At 39.9% G+C, this 15,491-nt stretch overlaps 1 protein-coding gene and 1 pseudogene across 2 annotated transcripts in view; one reads left to right on the forward strand and one right to left on the reverse strand.

Annotated features, from left to right (window-relative positions):
- The window catches only part of NFX1 (nuclear transcription factor, X-box binding 1), a 69,091-nt gene that overhangs the window by 15,383 nt on the left and 38,217 nt on the right, over positions 1–15,491 (reverse strand). The window contains exons 11-15 of one of the 2 annotated variants that reach the window (XM_061163823.1): positions 13,440–13,470; positions 7,581–7,660; positions 6,460–6,568; positions 1,802–1,921; positions 100–179 (exon numbers count right to left, since the gene is read on the reverse strand). In XM_061163823.1, the coding sequence (XP_061019806.1) occupies positions 100–179; positions 1,802–1,921; positions 6,460–6,568; positions 7,581–7,660; positions 13,440–13,470 (420 nt within the window). Of the gene's footprint in view, positions 1–99; positions 180–1,801; positions 1,922–6,459; positions 6,569–7,580; positions 7,664–13,439; positions 13,471–15,491 lie in introns of both variants that reach the window. The other variant, XM_061163822.1, reaches the window with a different exon arrangement.
- On the forward strand, positions 12,509–12,619 carry LOC133071492 (U2 spliceosomal RNA; annotated as a pseudogene).

Here is a 15,491-nt window from a genome sequence, read left to right on the forward strand (position 1 = left end):
GAGCATATTCACTTTGAGAAACAATGAGGCTAATCCTCTTAACGAAATCCAACCATAAACCTCTGGTTGGAACAATGAACAACTTAAGAGAAAGCTTACCTCATGTTTGCCCATGCACCACTTCTGCGTGAGGAAAGTACAAGGAGGGCACTTGTCCTCGCTATGACAAGAATGGTACACTGGAGAGAGAAAGGCAAAATCAGGAATGATGTTCAAACAGCGCCACACCAACTATTACACATATTGTAATAGCATTTGACATGAACTTTTAAATTTAGGAGCTGGAAGTACTTTTTAAAATGGTCACTGGAAAGTAAAAGTAGTTGGCTTTATACTAAAGGGCTAAAAAGATAAGCATGAGAGAAAGAAACCCAGCTGAGGGGGGAGAGACATACAAGCAGAGAAGGGGTCAGCTGGTCCACCCCGTCTCCTGCGGCATGGCCACATGGTCTGTGCACATTCCTCAGTCATGTTTGTGGTCCTACCGTACACAGCTCCCTTCTGTTCAGACATCTTTGTTACTTATCTCATCTAACATGCTTCCTCTGACTCCTTTCAATTTCTTTACTGCCTGGAAGAGGCAGTTCATTCAAGCTCATCCCCTACAGCGAAGCCTTCTGTGGCTGACCCCTCCCTGCCCTGAGCTCTCTTGCTCTCCCTGACCCCTTGGTTCTGAGGCAGACGGCTTGCTGCCATGCTATCTGCCCCATCTCCATGCAATGGCTGGTTGTGGCAAATGTACTCAACTACCACCTTCTTCCTCCCAGAAACAACAGAGCCCCGTCCAGGTCCTGGGCTATTGTTTTCTTTCTCTGAACCTCCCTTCATGTCTGATATCATGCTAGATATACAACAAATGCCCAAAAAACGTGAATGCTGAATGAAAGCAGGCTAAAACAAAACAAGTCACAAATGGCTAAGTTCTCACTACGGACCTGGACTTCATCCTAACTTCTGCAAGTGACTATAAAGAAGTGAGTGCGAGTGAGTGTGCTGACTGTCTGCCTGAATACTAACTTCACAGTGGCAAAGACACCACTCGCAAACTAAGCTGGGAGGGTCATCTTAAGGTCTCCAGGGAAGGGGGTACTTCTCACTTCATAAGGAATTTACTTAATTCTTCTTCACTCTTTAAAAAATTAAGAACTGGTTGTTTTGTCAGTCTCAATCATGTGGCCAGATTTACTGTAAGGATCAAATCTGATGACTTAAGTTATGTCAGGTTTGCCTCTGGGACATGACAAAAAAGGAAATGATGGGCCAGATACAGTCCAGGGGAAAGCCAGTGACTAGACTGTATGGAAAGTGGGTGATGTCAAGTAGCTACTGGTCTGGTGTTTACAGCAGTCTATCACAGGAAAACTGGAAACAAATGTCCAGCAATATGAGACTGACTGAATCAGTTATGGCCTATCCACGTAACAGGACACCCCACCATCATCTAGAAGAATATTTATTGATAAGGAGACAGGTTAAAATTACAGTAATAAGAGAGAAAAAAATCTATTACTTAAAATAAGTTCAATAAAATCCCACTTTTATTTTAGGGAAAAAATGCAAATATATATTTTTGCCCATGGAAAAAGGCCCTAAAAAATCACCAGGCAAGAGTACTGGAGTGGGTGGCCAAGCCTTCCTCCAGGGACTCTTCCCCACCCAGGGATCGAACCCATGGCTCCTGCATTGCAGATAAGATTCTTTACTGCTGAGCCACCAGGGAAGCCCTGAAGACCATCTTGCAGCATCCTAAAACCACAGTGTGAGCAGGCTGTGAGGTGTGGAGGCAACAGATGGGACCCACCTGGATGGTCACATTCATGGACTCTGGCACAGGTCTGGGTACACTCGGGGGGCCTGGTGCCACAGGGAACCGGCGGGTAGATCACTGACGCACCACAGTGGCAGGTTAATTCATCAAAGCCTGGAGAAGCAGCAGGTGAAACAAACCTTCCTGAGTTTGAGATTCGCACACAGATAACTAAGATAACTACAAACACACTTTTTTTGGGGGGGGCTGGGCTTGTATTTTTAGAGGCTAATTTTTAGGGGCCGCCTTTTCTTTAAAAAAAAAAAAAAAAGGTTTTTATTTTATTAAAGTTGTCTGGTAGTGAAGCATTCAATGTTTACTTGCAACAAACTTTTAAGTCCATGAGTCATCCGAGACATTTTTATATGCATTTTATACACAAATGACCTACAGAACAGAAGACTTCCACTAGATACAGATCCTTTTTTCCCCTAACTTTTTGGTTAGGAAAATGGATAGAGATTATGAAAGCCACAGAGAGTTAAGTTCAGCAAACTCACAGGGGACTGCCAACAAGCAGCTGACTGTGTCACGAGCCCTCCTAACCCTCAGACCCATAGGGAAGCTAGTTCAACTCTGGTCCAAGGTGGAGGCCAGGTCTTTGGCCATGGTTCTCAACTAGGGACCAAGAGTCAGAAGCCCAGGCCCTCCAGGACTCCTCCATTCAATGCTTTTCTCCAGTCAATACCTCCAACAAACAGAGGCTATATAATGTGGTGGAAAGGGTCCTGTAAATACAGTGGGAAATTGAGGCTTCTAGACCTGAACCTACTTCTCACTTGCATAAAGACTGTAGGCAGGTAATTTAACACTTCTGAGATTTCTTCCTTTTGGTCAAAAGCGGATACCAACCTTTGACCTACTTACTTGGAAAGCATATTGTGGGCAAGGGCTAATATATGTGAAACAGCTAGGTAAAGAGTAAGAGGCTACATAACTTATCTTTATGGAACTCCATGTGTGGGATTTATAATAAAGCACTGACTCAACTCCTTTTTGAAATATGGTAGATCTAGTATTTTCCAGAGAAGGTATGTTGGGGAAGCGCGATCCAGGCTAATCTTTTAAATGGAGCAGTTCTCAAAGTGTGTTCTGTTGAGCCCTAGGACTCGGGAGTCCAGGAGGTCAGTTGTTTTCGTAATAATACTTAGATACTATTTGCTTTTTTCCCTGTGCTGACATTTGCACTGAGGATACATAAGCAACTGTTGGAAATGCTGCTCAAGGCATTCGCGCAAATCAAGGCAGCAGCACCACACTATAACCACTTTATTTTCACTGCCAAACAAGTAGACAGAAAATGAAAGTTCACTTAAGTCCTTGATGAAGAAGTAAAAAAAAAACCCTTGAATACATGTCTTTCTAATATTCTGTGGAACAAACTAGGATATCTGCTTAAAGCACTTTTGTTGCACACAAAAATACAGTCATCCCTCAGTGTCCCGGGTGGGGAGGGGGGCTGGTTCCAGGACTCCATGGATACCAAAATCTAAGAATGCTCAAGTCCCTTATATAATATGGTATGGTACTTGCATACGACCTATGCACATCCTCCTGTATCCTTTTTTTGGGGGGGGGGGGGGCTATAATTTTGGATTTATTTCAGAAAAGCTGTTGACATTATCTTGTAAAGTTAGATGCCTACATGCCCTGAAAAGTAATAATTCTACCCTTATGAATAAATTTTAGAAAAATTATTACATACGTGTACAAGAAGACACATGCAAAAGGCTCACAACAACAACACTAACGGTAAAAAATGCTGAAAGCTACACAAATGTCCTTTGACAAAGGAACAGATCAATAAATGATGTTATATTTACTGAATTAAACATTACAAAGCAGTGAAGATGTATGAAACCCAGCTATTTACAAAAATATGGATGCATCTTAAAATATCATGTTGAATAGAAATGTCCTGTAAGACTAGATAAACACAGAACTATTTTTATGAATTTCAACATAAGCACAATTGGATCATATATTGCTTTTGGCTTATACACATATGTCAGAATAATGACATATATAGTTTTCTATAGTAGTGTAGAAACTACTACTATAAAGCTACTTAAATGGTCCACCAGTTTTCTCCAGGAGAAAGCACAGGATAGTCAAGTGTAAATAGGTAGATGAAATTCACATTAACATTTAAGTTCTTAGGTTGCATAATGGCTCCCCTGTATATTTTAAATCATCTCTAGGTTACTTATAATATCCAATATAATATAAACGCTATGTAAACAGCTGCCAGCAGTTTTGGTTTTGGAACATTCCAGAATTTTTTCCCCTTGAATGTTTTCAACGCATGGTTGGTTGAGTCTATGGATGCGGAGCCCACAGATAGACAGCTGTCTGACCACTGGTCGTTTTAAAGAACTGCACTTTTCTGAGTTCTGAGCTGAATTAACTTTTTTTCATAACACACCATTTTGCCTGAAAAAGTAACCAACTATGATTATTTAGACTTGGCTATTTTGGCAGATACTTAATCAAAAATTAACAGTGAGCCTGTCATTTCAAGAAAACCAACTTTGTTGCCAATGATAACATTCAAGCTTTCAAGTGAAAACAAAATTTTGGAAAATATGCACTTACCACTAAGACCTTGACAACTTCCTAATACTTTTCCCAAGACTTTTCTGATGAGATTGGTAGTATATTAAGGAATGTGAGTTTTTAATGTAACACTAACAGGCCCATCTTAGAATCACTGCCTACAACCCCAGATTAAGGGACCACAGAGCAGCTACTTTTTTTGAAGTCTCAACAGCTTTTCTGCCCATAGATTCCACGAGTGAGCACTGCTGAGTCTCCCCACCCTACTGCCATCAGGTCTCAGTCAGAGTCTCCCCAAGAGCCTGAACAGCTGTGGAAGCTCTTCATCGGAGGTTTGAGCTTTGAAACCACCAATGAGAGTCTGAGGAGCCATTCTGAGCCACAGGAAACGCTCACAGACTGTGGTAATGAGGGATCCAAACACCAAGCGCTCCAGAGGCTTTGGTTTGTCACATGCGCCTGTGGACGGGGTGGATGCGGCCATGAGTGCAAGGCCGCACGCAGTGGATGGATGTGAGCTGTGGAACCCAAAAGGGCCGTCTCAAGAGAAGATTCTCAAAGACCTGGTGCCCACTCAACTGTGAAAAAGATTTTTGTTGGTGGCATTAAAGAAGATACTGAAGAACATCACCTGAGAGATTATTTTGAACGGTATGGGAAAACTGAAGTGATTGAAATCATGACTGACCGAGGCAGTGGCAAAAAGAGAGGCTTTGCTTTCACAACCTTTGATAACCATGACTCTGTAGACAAGACAGTCATTCAAAAATACTACACTGTGAATGGTCACATCTGTGAAGTAAGGAAAGCCCTATCTAAGCAAGAGATGGCTAGTGTTTCATCCAGTCAAAGGTCGAAGTGGTTCTGGAGACTCTGGTGGTGGTTTTGGAGGCCGTTTTGGGGGGGAACAACTCTGGTCACGGAGGAAAACTTCAGCGGTGGAGGTGGCTTTGGTGGCAGCCGTGCTGGTGGTGGATATGCTGGCAGTGGGGATGGCTATAATAGATGTGATAATGATGGAAGCAATTCTGGAGGCGGCAGAGGCTACGGTGATTTTGGCAATTACAAGAATCAGTCTTCAATGTCTGGACCCATGAAAGCAGGGAACTTTGGAGGCTGAAGTTCTGGCCCCTATGGTAGTCAAGCCTTAGCCAAACCATGAAACCAAGGTGGCTATGGTGGTTTCAACAGCAGCAGGAGCTGAAACAGTGGCAGGAGGTTTTAATTACTGCCAGGAAACAAACCTTAGCAGGGGAGGAGAGCCAGAGCCAGAGAAGTGACAGGAAAGCTACAAGTTACAACAGATTTGTGAGCTCAGCCAAGCACAGTGGTGGCAGGGCCTAGCTGCAACAAACAAAACGTGTTTTAGATACTACTCATGTATATGGGCAAAAACCCCCAAGGACTGTATTTGTGACTAATTGTATAACAGGTTATTTTAGTTTCTGCTCTGTGGAAACTGTAAAGTACCCCAACAAAGGATTTTTTTTTTCCCAACAAAGGATTTTAATGCAGATTTTTTTTTTTTTGGCACCCATGCTGTTGATTGCTAAATGTAACAGTCTGATCGTGATGCTGAATAAATGTCTTTGTAAAAAATATGCTGTGTGTAAAGCTAGTCTATTTTGAAGTCATTTTGGTAAACTACCCAAACAGCGTGAAGTTAGAATTCCTTTACAGTGATGCCAGGTCCCATTAGAAATTTATTTACAACTGGCTTGGGTGGAGAAGCCATTATCTTCAGAAACCTTGGTGTAAGTGAACTGACAGTTACTGTTTTGTGACCTGGAGTTGGTAATGGAGTTTTCTGGTTATTAATATGATTGTTGGTACATCCAATGTAGTATGTTGAAACTGAATTACAGCACCAGATAGTTCTAGATGGGAATGAAGCTTATGTATCATCCATTATCATGTATAATCAATAAAAGATTTAATACTCTCTTAAAAAAAAAAAAAAAAAAAACAAGGTTTCAATATACCTGAAATACTAAGGCTTATTAATTCGGGAATCTAAGAAAGTTGACTGCCCAGGATCTATCATGCCTGACTTTCTAGAAAACTCTTATGATAAAGTACACAGTGAAGACACTTACTAGCTTGCCAGCACGTCTGGCAGTTTCCACGATGACAAGGTTCTTCACATCTATGAAGGCCACAGCGGAGTTTCCTCCCACAAATCAAAGGACACTTGTGCTCCTTATCCTAGGAAGAGAGGTTCATACATACATATTTTTCTGCATGCTGGGATCTTACTTTCTTGACAAGGGATAGAAGCTGTGCCCCCTGCAGTGGAGTCCTAACCACTAGACTGCCAGGGAATTCCTAAGAGATTTATTTATATTTGCTTACAAAATTATCTCCATTTTACATTTTCCATAAACAAGATTAACAAAGAAGCTCTCCACAATTACAGATTGCATGAGGTCTGAAGCATTAGCTTCAAAATAATCAGGGGAGGGGTAGTAGGTGGGGATGTGGATGAAACAAGATTAGTCATGAGCTGATCACTACTGAAGACAGATGTTGGGCATATATGACACACACTTCTCTCAGCTTTTATCTATGTCTGAAGTACTCAATAAAAAGTCTTTAAACTTTCAAACACTGGCTTATAAATAGGTCTTTATCACTCTTCACACTGTCAATATAAATGCCAAATATAACAATTATGTATTACATACATATACATGTGTGTATATACATGTACTTTTCCATTAGTATACTGTGTTACCTTGTTCACACACACACAATAACACAGTACCCACTGCCAGGTAATGCTTCCTCTATTTAGTTTCACAGACGTGAATATTTCAGATAACTGAAACTTGTTCCTTTAAAAACTGCCACTCTCATTTTGCCCACTGATCTGACCCAAGGAGTATATGAAACTTGAATCCTGATTTCAAGCAAGTCTGTGCGGCGACAGTACATAGTCTCCTGCAGATGACGACACACTCACCCAGCGGTCTTGACCTCTGGGGCCTGAGGCCCTTTTTCTTCTTTCCCTTCCTCCATGGAGCCATAAGCCAACTTCCTGACCTGGCTGAGGACTAAAAAGGCCCAGCCCGTCTCTCTGGCAGCATTCTGACTGGTGCTCAGGGGCCTCTCCCAGTGATATCCAAATCTGGGCTGCATTCTTAGACGGCTGAGGCTTCCAGAAACCCAGTCCCTAGATGAATGCAATCTGACTGTACCTAATGATCGATCCACTTACCACACAGCATATCTCATTACATTTATGCCGTCCACATAACCGCTTCTTGTTACACCTCTTGTCGCACATAAATGTAGCATCTGCTATGACAATTAAGAAGAAAAAAAAGTTAAAGGATATGAACAGTCATTCAACAAATATCTGTGTGACTACAAGCTGAAGAAATATAAATGTAACAATGTAAACTAGTTGTGGTGAAAGTACATATTTAAGTAAGATCATTTTTCACTTGTCAGTCAAAAAAATAGAAAACAGGAAGACTATTCAAGTGTCCATTGATAGATGAATGGATAAGGAAGATGTGGAATATATGCAGTGGAATATTACTCAGTCATTAAAAAAATCTTGCCATTTTTGACAACATGGATGATTCTAGAACATAGTTATACTAAATGAAATAAGACAAATACTGTACGATTTCACTTATATGTGGCAACTAATGAACAAACATAACAAAACAGAAATAGTATAAATACAAGACAGAAAACAGATGGTTGCGAGAGAAGGGTGGGGTGAAAGAAAGAAAATAGGTGAGTGAAATTAAGAGAAACTTCCAGTTACAAAACCAACGATTCATGGCTATTAAATGTACAATGGAGGGAATATAGTCAATAACTAAGTAATATCTTTGTATGGGGATATACTGAAACTAGACTTATTGTGGCAATCATTTTGAAATGTACAGAAAAAACACTATGTTGTGTGTAATGGGCACTAACTTAGTGTTGCAGGTAAATTATATTTCAAAAACAAACTCATAAAAGAGTTCCTATTTGTGGTTATCAGAGGCAGGAGGTGAGGGAGGTGGAATTGGATGAAGGGAGTCAAAAGGTACCAACCGCCAGTTACAAGATACATAAGTATTAGGGAAGTGGTGTACAACATGATAAGCAGAATTAACACTGCCGTATATCATATACAAAAGTTGTTAAAGAGTAAATCCTAAGAGTTCTCATCATAGATAAAAAATGTTTGCTATTTCTTTCATTTTGCAACTATATGAGATGATGAATATTCATTAAACTTATTATAATAATCATTTCATGATGTATGTAAGTCAAATTATTATGCTGTATACTTAAAATTTATACAGTGCTATACGTCAATTATATCTTAATAAAATTGGAAGAAAAAAAGGAAACAGGAAGACTTGGTGAAGGTGTAGAGAAAAGGTACACTCAGTGGATGGGAGAATAAACTTTTGGACTACATATGTATCTATCAAAAATCTAAGTGGTGGGATTTCCCTGGTGGTCCAGTGGTTAAGACTCTGGCTTCCACTGCAGGGGGCACAGGTTCAATTCCTGGTCAGATCCCACAGGCTGCTGGGTGCAGCCAAAAAAAATTTTAATTCCATTTTAAGGAATCCTCCCTACAGATACGCTTCTGAAAGTAGCTAGGACACCAAAAGCACAAGCAACAAAAGAAAAATAAATTAAACTTGACCAAAATTAAAAGCTATTGTGCATCAAAGGATACCATCAAGGAAAAACAACAACATAATGGGAAAAAATACTTGCAAATCAGTTATCTCATAAGGGTCTAGGGTCCAAAATGTAGAAAGAACTCTTTCAACTCAATCACAAAAAGACAACTCAATAAAAAAGGGGTAAAGGAATAGACTTTTCCAAAGAAGATATACCCATGGCCAAATACATGAAACAATGTCCAACATCATTAGTTATTAGGGAATGCAAATTAGAACCACAATGCTTTATCATTTCATACCCACTTAGGATGACAGTAACAGTAATAATAATAATAGTAAAAAAACCAGAAACTACCAAGTGTTGGAGAGGATGTGGAGAAACAAACCCTCAAACATTATTGGTGGGAATGTGAAATAGTGTGATGGCAGTTCTTTTAAAAATTCTACCTCTTTCAGATCTGGTTTCCTCAGTGTGTATGCCCAGAAGTGGTATTGCTGGGTCATATGGCAGTTCTATTTCCAGTTTTTTAAGAAATCTCCAAACTGTTTTCCATAGTGGCTGTACTAGTTTGCATTCCCACCAACAGTGTAAGAGGGTTCCCTTTTCTCCATACCCTCTCCAGCATTTATTGCTTATAGACTTTTGGATAGCAGCCATCCTGACTAGTGTGTAATGGTACCTCATTGTGGTTTTGATTTTCATTTCTCTAATAATGAGTGATGTTGAGCATCTTTTCATGTGTTTGTTAGCCATCTGTATAGCCAGGACATGGAAGCAACCTAGATGCCCATCAGCAGATGAATGGATAAGGAAGCTGTGGTACATATACACCATGGAATATTACTCAGCTGTTAAAAAGAATTCATTTGAATCAGATCTAATGAGATGGATGAAACTGGAGCCCATTATACAGAGTGAAGTAAGCCAGAAAGATAAAGAACATTACAGCATACTAACACATATATATGGAATTTAGAAAGATGGTAATGATAACCCTATATGCAAAACAGAAAAAGAGACACAGAAGTACAGAACAGACTTTTGAACTCTGTGGGAGAAGGTGAGGGTGGGATGTTTCGAAAGAACAGCATGTATACTATCTATGGTGAAACAGATCACCAGCCCAGGTGGGATGCATGAGACAAGTGCTCGGGCCTGGTGCACTGGGAAGACCCAGAGGAATCGGGTGGAGAGGGAGGTGGGAGGGGGGATCGGGATGGGGAATACATGTAACTCTATGGCTGATTCATATCAATGTATGACAAAACCCACTGAAATGTTGTGAAGTAATTAGCCTCCAACTAATAAAAAAAATAAAAAATAAAATAAATAAAAAATAAAAATAAAAATTCTACCTCTAATCAACATATAATCCAGCAATTTCACTCCTAGATACATACCCAAAAGAATTTATAACAGGTACTCAAATAAAGGGGGCAGCAGAGAAAGAGATGGTTAGATAGCATCACTGACTCAATGGACATGAATCTGAGCAAACTCCAGGAGAGAGAGTAGAGGATAGAGGAGCCTGGTGTGCCGCAGTCCATGAGGTCGCAAAGAGTCAGGACACGACTTAGTGATCGAACAATAACAACTCAAATAAAAGTTTCTGTACAAATGTTCATAGCAGTACTAGTTGCAATAGTCAAAAGAAGGAAACAAAATTAAACATCCATCAACAGATGAATGGATAAACAAGCTACGTTATATACATACAACAGAATATTATTCAGTCATAAAGAGGAATGAAGTATTGATATGTTCTACAAGGCAGATGAACCTAAAAACATGCTAAGTGAAAGAAGCTAGAGACAATATGTAAAGGTTACATATTATATAAAAAACTCAGAATTAAATCCAGAGACAGGAAGCAGATTAGCAGTTGCCTGGGGCTGGGGTTGGGGTAAGGGGGAGTGAAAATAAACAAAGGGTTTCCTTTTGGGATGCTGAATACACTTTAGAATTGATAGAGGTGATGGTTTTACAACACTGTGAAGGCACTAAATGCCACTGAATTGTATAATACACTTTAAAATGTTTCATTCTGTGCTTTGTGAATTTTATCTTAATAAAGGTGTTGAAGGCGCTCAAGTGTTTAAATGGCATATCCACATACACAATGCCCTCAAGAGGGACAGCTATACATACTGACTGACATGGAAGAATATCTTTGATATATTGTGGAGGGGGAAAAGATCAAGTTCCAGACAGTATGTTTAGTAAGAATTTAAGTAGGGGAAAAATAAAACCATACCAACACATGTATACTTTGGATGAATATAGAAAAGATCTGGACCCATCCTTGACAAATTACTGAGGGAGGGGAAAATGGGGATGAGGGTGTATTTTTACTTTATATATTTAACATCTTATTAAATTTTTTAAAATTACTAAAAAGTGTACTAATACAGTAAGTTTTCAAATTATGCCTTTTAATCACCAAAATTTTGACTGTGGTTTTGAGGAAGTTACTTTTGGTTACTTCAAGTATTCAGATATTTGAAGCAGATATTCAGCCCTTGTCCACCTTCCCCAGGCTAACAGATACTTAATTTTGTTCAGAAAATAGGCACCCATGTGCTCCTCCATTATCCTGAATAGTCCAGCCTATCATGGTGATTCCATCCCTTTTGTGACAGAAGGATTTAGGCAGAAACATGTGATACAAAGTACACTGAGGGTCTTTCGGGGCTGTCTTCTTTGCTCTCAAGAAGGAAGAGAAGGTTAAGGATCTCTCTTTCTTTCCTTTAGATGCATTCGGAGAGGACACAATGTGTGAAATTGCTGTAGCTCACTTATACCTATGAGGGGAAAACCAAGAAAATCAAAGGAAGCTGAACTGGAGTTCTAGAATCATTGGGTTTGGAATTAACCAACCTTGAACTTGTTCTGCCTCCACACTTCCTATTATGAGAAACAGTAAAACCTCCTTAGAGCTAAAGTCATTTTTCCTTGGGTTTTATGAAAGCTATAGCCAGGAGCACCCAAACCAGTACAGCTTTCTTCTTAATCAGAAAAAGAGCTTTTATTTTGTGTAAGTTTATCTTCTATCACTTTTCCAAAACAGTTCTAAGGTGGTTTAAACATTAAAAATTACATGATGGTTAGTAAAACAAGGGTAGAACCATAATAAAGTGAAATACTAGGATCAAAGACAAAGGAAGAAACAATATTCTGGGTCTGAAGGCTGAGAAGGCTGCTGGCTGAGTCACCCTGTTCTAAGTATCCAACAGGCCTATCATACCACGAGGAGATCAAGCATCAGAGTCAGTTTTTACAAAGCTTGCTTCATTAGGTACCATTTACCTTCTCTTCCTATACCAACATTTTATTACGAAAACTTTCAAACACATAAGAAAGTTGAAACACATTTATAGTGAACACCTATATACATGCCTCCTAGATTCTACCAGTAGTTACACGTAGTTTTTCACATTTATTCTTCTATTCAACTATCAGTTGATCTTAATTTTGGATGTTATTCAAAGCAAGCTACACATCGCTTCTCGGCCTTTTGGCTAAGATCAAGTGTAGTATCTGTTCTTATCAGTTTAAAATCTGATACGTCCTCTATCCGAGGACAATATATTTTACAGCATACTAACACATATATATGGAATTTAGAAAGATGGTAATGATAACCCTATATGCAAAACAGAAAAAGAGACACAGATGTAGAGAACAGACTTTTGGACTCTGTGGGAGAAGGTGAGGGTGGGATGTTTCGAGAGAACAGAATGTATATTATCTATAGTGAAACAGATCACCAGCCCAGGTGGGATGCATGAGACAAGTGCTCGGGCCTGGTGCACTGGGAAGACCCAGAGGAATTGGGTGGAGAGGGAGGTGGGAGGGGGGATCGGGATGCGGAATACGTGTAACTCTATGGCTGATTCATATCAATGTACGACAAAACCCACTGAAATGTTGTGAAGTAATTAGCCTCCAACTAATGAAAATAAAAAAAAATAATAATAATTAAAAAAAGCAAGCTACATACATGAATATATTTTCCTTATATTTTATAGCATTTCTTTAGCTAGAATTCATGTTTTTTTGTTTGTTATTTTTTTTGAGATAAAAGTTACATGGGCTTCCCTGGTAGCTCAGTGGTAAGGATATGTGCCTGCCAAGCAGGAGACACAGGTTCAATCCCTGGGTTGGGAAGATCTCCTAGAGAAGGAAATGGCAACTCAACCCAGTATTCCTGCCTGGTAAATCCCATGGACAGAGAAGCCTGGTGGACTACAGTCCATGGGGTTGCAAAGAGTCCCACGAGATTTAGTGACTAAACAACAACAACAAAAAGTTACGTACATGTACAAAGTACCTTCACTGAATTCTAACAAACACATAACCCATCTCCCTGTCAAGATACAAAAATTACCTTCACCCCAAGAAGTTCCCTCACACCCCTTCCCAGTCATACCTTCACTTTTGAGACTGGTACATGGGAGCTCCTACAGAAAAAGAAAAGGGAACAGTAACTACTTTAGGAATAAATGAAACATCACAACTGCAGTACAATGCTGATTGTAACATGCATATCCCAAATACCCAGGACATCTCTGGCAGTCACCACCTGGAGTTGGGTCAGCCCAGTCCTTGTATTCTTCACTCACAATAGGTCCCCAGGTCTAACAACTTTTCATGCAAATATAACTGTAACGTTCTTTGTGGTCTGACCTCCAAACTCACAGTAGATTACATATTATAAAATCTGAATGGAAACAAGAACTGCTAAGGGTATGCAGAGCAAAAAGAAATAACTGTCTGGCAAGGGTATAGACAGAAAAAGCAGATATAAGAATTGAAAATATGTAACAATTAGTACCATATGATGCTGGGCAATAGCTCTACACATTCAGGAGTACCACAGCAATGCTGCTGAACTGTAACAAAGTGGAATGCAGAATTCCTTGGCCATTCAAAATTTTATTACCCTGGTTTCAATTATGTGTGAACAGCCTCAAAAGTCGATCACATGTAATTTTGCTGATGTGTGTTCCTGAATAACATGAGTGGTGAGGCTGCTGTGTCTTAAAGTGAGTCAGTCACTTGGGACAGAGGGTGTCTGGCTGGCTGCCCAGCATCTCTGTCCAAATTTGGCTTTGATGTCAGACAGGATGCTATACACTCAGAAATAAGTAACATGATAAAAACATTTCTTCTTTGTGAAAATGACCCTCCAAAAAAGGAGCAGCTGCTAGAGTTGATAACAGACATGAAGCTGTCTAAGAAACTGAAGCTTCTTGGCTAGAAAAACATTTTCAATAAATTAGTGAGTTGGCTGGGTTCTAAGATAGGCAGAAACTCCTCATACGCTCTCTAGAGATATAAAGCAAAGGTGACTCAGGAAACTGCTTGAGCGAGTGCTCTAGTTAACTGAACACTGAAAAACGTAAGAAATGACAGGCTAGGAGTCTGGGGTTTTTGAGCACAGGCCACCCTTCTTGCTTGACCCTACAATAAACCTCCCTCTGCTCCAAACTGCGAAGTTTCATTTGTTTGGTCTCACTGAGCCTCAGGTACGTGAATTTGTGTTTGGTAACAATTCTGGTGAGGCCATTCTAGGAGTATGCGCTGGTGCGTGATGACCCTGGCCAGAGGGAGCCCCCACCCTGAGGCCCCAGCAGCTGCCAGAGCTCATTCATTCCAGGGAACGGGAAGGGACTCTCCCTGACAGGCGCCAGCCGCCCCAAGACATGCGGCTCTTTAGAGCTGAGGGGAAAAAAAAGAAATGATATGCTGGAGTGGTATCTACACCTGCAGGGAAAAGCAGAGCTCCCATAATTCCCTATAATATGTATGAAAAACTTAAATACAGCATTTTTTGTTAGGAGGTAGTAAGATACAGCATATGTTTCTCAAAGACTCCTACCCAAAGGGGTTAAAAGAGAACAATCTTTGAAGCTTTAAGAAATTAAGTTTTTATTTACCTAGAAAACTCACTTCCATGGAAAAGCCCATTCCATTACAAAAGACATTTCAGGGAAAATCTGGCTGAACAATGAGGTGATTATTAGTGTTTCAAAGAGATCTTTCACTTTGTCAAACTGTTTAACAGATGAGCTCCTCCAGCAATTTTAGAATAAGATTTTTATTTGCAAAAATTTAATTTACACATAACTTTCAAAAATACACTCACTGCCATGGGGTCCACTATTCGAGGGAGTGAGGCCCCAGAGTGAATGAGAAGCTAGAAAGCACACAGAGAAAGGGATTGCTAGGACAAAAGCAAACTGGCAGGAGCCATGTCGAGGTCGTGTATCCCCATCCTGTTTGTAATTCTTGGTCACAAAGAGCACCTCAAGGCATTGCTACATTTACGATTCCTAAATCAAAGTATCTCACAGTCTTCAAGCTGGTATCTACAAAGCATAAAGTGGTCCTGTACCTGACATTCAACATATCTTTACTATCCTATGTATTATATGATTTCGTTCAGGAAAAAAACCCCTCACATCTTCGCACAACTTTA

The sequence above is a fragment of the Dama dama genome, chromosome 16 (assembly GCF_033118175.1).
Source record: "Dama dama isolate Ldn47 chromosome 16, ASM3311817v1, whole genome shotgun sequence".
In the NCBI taxonomy this organism is placed as follows: Eukaryota; Metazoa; Chordata; class Mammalia; order Artiodactyla; family Cervidae; genus Dama; species Dama dama.